This window comes from Corapipo altera, unplaced genomic scaffold (genome assembly GCF_003945725.1).
Source record: "Corapipo altera isolate COAL_440 unplaced genomic scaffold, ASM394572v1 71, whole genome shotgun sequence".
NCBI lineage: Eukaryota > Metazoa > Chordata > Aves > Passeriformes > Pipridae > Corapipo > Corapipo altera.
In genome coordinates, this window is record NW_020884916.1 from 6,410,086 (window position 1) to 6,416,051 (window position 5,966).

The following is a 5,966-nucleotide window of genomic DNA, read 5'->3' on the forward strand; positions in this document are numbered from 1 at the left end:
CCTCCATGGCTCCTGTCCTCCATGGCTCCTGTGCTCCATGGATCCTGTGCTCCATGGATCCTGTGCTCCATGGATCCTGCGCTCCTATGCTCCATGGATCCTGTGCTCCTGTGCTCCATGGCTCCTGTGCTCCATGGACCCTCACTGGGGGTGTCGTGCCCACCCGTCTCTCTGACCTATGCAGTTCTTTGCTCTGCATTAGTAACTGCCTCCATTTGGAACATGAACAAACCCCTGGCAGCACCAGACTATCACTATTATTCTTCCTTCCTGTGCTGCACATGAGAATGTGCTCACAAAACTCTTCTGGGCTCTGTTTTCCTTTACACTGTTTGCAGAGCACTGTGCACACTCCAGTGACAGGACCATTGCTCAGAGCAGTAAACTGCTGCTGTTTGGGTTAAACAGGTAAGTGCCTGAGAGCCAAAAACTTCCACAGTGTGACTCTCCAGATCTTGGATGGGGTTTGGAGCAACCTGGTCTATTGGAAGGTGTCCCTGCCCATGGCAGGGGCTTGGAAGTAAATGATCTTTAAGGTCCCTTCCAACCCAAACCATCCTGGGATTCAATGATTCACGTGGGATTTTCAGACCAGTTGTAGACCATCACCCGCCCTTTAAGTGCCAAATCCTTTGCCAGTCTGGTTCTTTGCTTTTCATGGGAGCAGACACTCTTAAAAATGATTTTAGACACGGACTTGCTGAGAGGAACAGAGGTTGTATAACCTGGGCAGTGAGTAATTAAACTTGTGTCCACACACACATGGACAGTGACCCTGAAGAGACACAACACAACACATGGGCTCTGCAGGGGCTGCTCCTGCTCATGGACCAGCCCAAGGGACTTGGCAGGAGCAGTTTAACCAGAAGATACTAATGCCAAGTAAAGCTATATTTTAGAGATGACTGAACATCTGCCTGTCTCCAACTCACTGCAGATCGAATATTTAACTCAATCTTCTAAGCTTCACCTCACAAAACATTCTGCAAGCGTCTGGATATATTCATGATGGGCACAAAAACACAGACACACACACAAACAGATTACATGCATCTCTGTCTGACAAAAAGGAATAAAAGTGCTTTAGTTACCTCAAAGGACAGTTCATCTGCTGCTTGAGCAATATATCTCTTAATAACATGGGCAGCAGCAATAGCAGGAACGTTAATGGACGATTCCTCGTGGACTAGCAGGTGGTTCCCCTTGTTATCAATCTGCAAGAGAGAAAGACTGTGAGGCAGCTGAGGACAAGGGAGGAGGGGTTTTATTGGTGCTCAGACACAGCAGAGGCTTCAAGCTGATGCAGAGAGACAGCCCAGCTCGGGGCCCCAGCAGAGAGCTGGGAGTGAGGGCACAGCACAGCCAGCACAGCTCTCAGGGGCTGCACAAGGTCGTGTGGCTCCAGCCACTGAGCAGAAAAACACTGCATTGTGCAGCTCTGTGCACAAGCAGGAACACCCAGCAAGGGTTTGCACCTCCCTTTAGCACCAAATCAGGTTGTTTTTCCTCAAGTACTTCAAATAGTGCTACAAAAATTTTCTACAAAGTGGAATTAATGCTCAAGAAGAGGCTCTGAGGGAGGAAATGCTGTCATACCAAAAACTAGTGTTGCTTTCAATTTTCTCCCACCCTTTTATTTCTCTTTTTAAAGAAAACATGCCCCTCCCCCTCTTTGCTGCAGGAATGCAAATTCCCAGATTTTTGTGCTTGTGTCAAATTCTGTAGGATTCTCAGTCAGTTCTGCAATAATTCTGTGTTCTGTACTCCACAGGCAATAGCTTTGCTGTGATCCCCAGGTCCACTGGGTTGCTGTAGATCCCTCAGTTTCACTTCTCTCTATAATTTCCTCCCTTTGCTCAGCAGCTTTCCAAGACTGTCTCCTCCCTAAGGATCTCAGGATGAGGAGGAGGATATCAATGGGGGAAAACTGCAGGAAAACACACTTAATCCTTATCCCAACCATTTAAAAATTAATGGCAACAGTCTAATTATAGCTGCTGCTATTCCTGGTGTGCAGGAATGGGAAGCCACACGTCTGTCCCCAGGCTGAGCAGGGACAGCTGGACCCTGCCCTGATCCCAGTGTTCCTCCCTTGCCATGAGGGCTATTGTTCCCGTGGTATTAGCCCAGAAAGCTGCAGCTGCAGCTCCCCCCATGCAAACAGTGTCCCTGCGGGCACAAGGGGGGCTCTGTCAGCGCTGGCACCCACAGGGGCACAGAGCACCCACTGGGGCTGCAGCTCCCACAAGGAGAAATCATTAAAAAAGAAAGAGGGTAGGCAAACAGCACAACAGAGACAGCTCAAATGGCTCCAGAAATGTGCCACACTTGCAGTAGTGCCTTGCCAAAAAGGAGGTAAGAATGTGAGGCACTGGGAGATTGAGCCCTGCACTGAGAGTTCCCAGCAGCCCATTGCCCCAGTCTCTGCCTCACTGGAGCTGCCACCTCAGTAGTTGTGATTAGCAGCACAACAATATGGTTTGGGGTGACAAAATCCAAGCAGGAGGGGGAAAAAAACTCCTATATTCTTAATATTGGACCCGAATCCGTGTGTTCTCCGCCTTCTGTGGCCACCTACACCTTACACACCTGGTAACAGGGGAATAAAGCTTTTAGGATGGAATTTCAGTGGCACCAATAGGTCTGGGAGGATTACTGGTCTGGAAGAGAGCAGGTTTGTGGTCAGGAAAGGAAGAACAACCTGAGCTTTGTACTGTACCTCCATCCATGTGAGGGCAGGCCCACAGTTGATCTTGTTGCCTGCGATGGCTGAGAGCCGGGCCAAGTAAGCCATGAGCATCTGGGTGACCAGCTGGGACAGGGACAAACACACACACAGTGCTTCTGTTAGTACAGCACAGTTTGGACAGACTTCTTCACACTTGGAGAGACTATAAATTAGCCACTACCATAGGCAAGAGTCACAGAAATAAATCCCCTTGTGCAAGGAAATGTATTTCTGCCATGTGAAGCCACACGCGGGGCTGTAACGATTACACCAAAAAGCTGGAAAGCAGCAGCTCACTGTGAAGGTAATAATGTTATTTTCATAAGATATTTAGATTTTCATGACTTCCCTTGTCAAGATACCTCAAATCTAAAGCCTTTTTCTTCTCAGGGATCTCACACCCATGTTACGGCCACCAAACACACCTGAGAACCACTTGGTGAAACAAAACCCTGGGTGCCCCTTCCACTCTCCTGCAAACCCTCAAGAATGTGGCAACTCAGACTGACCCCCTGGGCAAAGAGTAATATTTCAAACAGTAGAGGAGGGGTTTAAAAATACACTTAGCAATGTCCCCTCTGTAACAGTAAACTTGTTTTTTTTAAAGAGAAACTCGTGAGGTCTCTCCAAAGGCTCACAGTGACAGTGTTATAAAGCACTATTGTAGCCCAGAGTCTGTAGGACTGTTTAAAACATTGTTCTCCTCAAACATCTGCTCAAATGTGGCCAGTTCAAAATGAAAAATACATGATGAGACACCCCACAGCTGCAGAGTTACATTTCACAGAGCAATAGAGCTGTTCAACATCTTTACAGCTCCTGTGCTTACACACAGAATGCAGATTTTTGGGCTCATGCTCTAAACCATATTAAATCAGTTGTACAAATAAAGATGTAAGAGACAGGAATGCCTAAAACACAATTAAAAATAAACCCAGGAATTCATTATCCTGGATGTGGCTGCTTCTGCTGAGTTTAAGAGACTAGAAACTTTAAATTTCTTTCAGACAGAGGCTGTGTGAAGCCAAAGCAATAAGAAATGTGTCTCTCTGCTGAGCAATGGGGCTGCAGGATCAGCTCCCTGTATCCAATGGCAAACACCCCAAGGAATTCTAGGGTTTCAGCCCCTGTGCGTGGCTACAAAGCAATCCCTGCTCAGCACTGAAGGAACACAGATCCTGATTTCTAGTTCCTGGATAGATGATTCTTTGAGTGCTTGGATTGAATTTCCCTCACTTCCCTTTCCCTGCACTGCCTCCCCCTCCATGTGCTCTGAAGTGATGCAGCCAAGATGCACCTGCTACTTTCCAGAAGATTATTTTGGACATGAACACACCCTTCCATGACCAACAGGTGAGAAGCTGAAGGAATTCCAGCTCATCATATTCCAGGGGAAGACAGTAAGTCAAGAAATGAAAACTCCCTCTTATCCATGCAGGAAAACCAGCTTTTAAAGTCCATTTAAATAATGAACTAATGCAAACGCTCTTAGAAAGCAGTTTTAGGAATATTCAGTTGAAAATGCAAGTCTAGTACTCCAAGTGGGATTGCTCCTGCAGTGCTGCAGCCTGGGACAGCAGGATTTCCTAGGAATGCTGACAAAGTTTCCAAAGACACAACTGGGATCTAAGGCACGAACAGGTGCTTTCTTGACACTCTGAACAACCATTCAGACTTAGCAGCTTAACCAATTCATATGAACTTGCAGGATATTTCCCTTCAGGTCACTGAAATCAGGGGTAAAAACCACTGACCTTATTCCCAGGAGTCAGTTTTCAAATCTAACCCAGGCTGCATTAAAAGGACTCTGCACTCATAGTTGGCTACTACATGGAATCATGGAATTGCCAAGGCTGGAAAAGACCTCTAAGATCTTCAAGTCCAACCATCAGCCAGCACCACCAGCACAGTCCAGGGTGAGGAGGTTCTTTTTTACTTTGCCTTTAACCTCTGCCAAATAAACCGAGATAAATCACAGGATCCCTATAATCTTAACCCTAAAATCTCATATATTTCCCAAATATCCTGGTGCAGCTTGATGCCATTAGTTGAAAATATCTTCAACCTGTGGCTGGAGGTGACTGTGGATGACTGTAGGTGACCACAGGGGACTGTAGGTGGCTGTGGGTGACTGTAGGTGACTGTGGGTGACTATAGGGGACTGTAGGTCACTGGAGGTGACTGTGGGTGTCTGTGGGTGACTATGGGTGACTGGAGGTGCTGTGGGTGACTGTAGGTGACCATAGGAGACTGTAGCTGTCTGTAGGTGACTGTAAGTGACTATAGGGGACTGTAGGTGACTGTAGGTGACTGTGGGTGACTGTGGGTGAATGGAGGTGGCTGGAGGTGACTGGAGGTGACTGTGGGTGACTATAGGGGACTGGAGGTGACTGCAGGTGACTGTGGGTGACTATAGGGGACTGCAGGTGGCTGGAGGTGACTGTAGGTAACTGTGGGTGACTGTAGGTGACTATGGGTGACTGTGGGTGACTGGAGGTGACTGCGGATGACTGTAGGTGACTGTGGGTGACCATAGCGGACTGTAGGTGACTGTGGGTGACCATAGCGGACTGTAGGTGGCTGGAGGTGACCATAGGGGACTGTGGGTGACTGGAGGTGACTGTGAGTGACTGTGGGTGACTGGAGGTGCCCTGCCCGTGCTGCAGATGTTTCCAGAGGTGTGATTTACCTCAGGGCTGTCCCTCAGGGCATCGGAGCGGGGCAGCTCTGCCAGCTGGGAGAAGCGCCGGTCGTAGATGCACAGGTGGAGGTGTTTGTCCAGCACCCTGAAATCCTCATAACTCCTCTTCACAATCCAGCTCCTCCCCTGCACAGACACAAGAGAGTCACACTTTTACAAACCCATCACCAGTTTGGGTTAGAAAAGGAAAACCTGTGCAGAAGCAGCACTTTCCTCTCAAAACATCTGAAAGCCGTGGAGGTGCCTGAGTAGTATTTTCATGTTTGAATTTGCAGGCAGCCATCCATGCTCAAAACACAGGAGAGTTCCTGTTTGAACTGTTCACCCATGGCCTGGAGGTGGCCAGGCATCGATTTTCTGGTCTGGTTTTGTTTAATGGAAGTGTTTCAGGGGTAGGAGAGTCAGGGAGGAGAGGGGAGGGAAAGAGAGAGGGAGAGAGAGAGGGAGGAAAAGGAGGAGGAGGAGGAAGAGGATAGGAAGGAAAAGGAGAAGAAGGAGAAGGAGAAGGAGAAGGAGAAGGAGAAGGAGAAGGAGAAG

The 5,966-nt window shown here is 48.2% G+C and overlaps 1 protein-coding gene across 1 annotated transcript in view; it reads right to left on the reverse strand.

The window, feature by feature from the left end:
- ARHGAP32 (Rho GTPase activating protein 32) overlaps positions 1-5,966 on the reverse strand; it is a 183,308-nt gene that overhangs the window by 75,183 nt on the left and 102,159 nt on the right. The window contains 3 exon segments of the mRNA XM_027655496.1: positions 1,092-1,214; positions 2,720-2,812; positions 5,418-5,555. Of these exon segments, the coding sequence (XP_027511297.1) occupies positions 1,092-1,214; positions 2,720-2,812; positions 5,418-5,555 (354 nt within the window).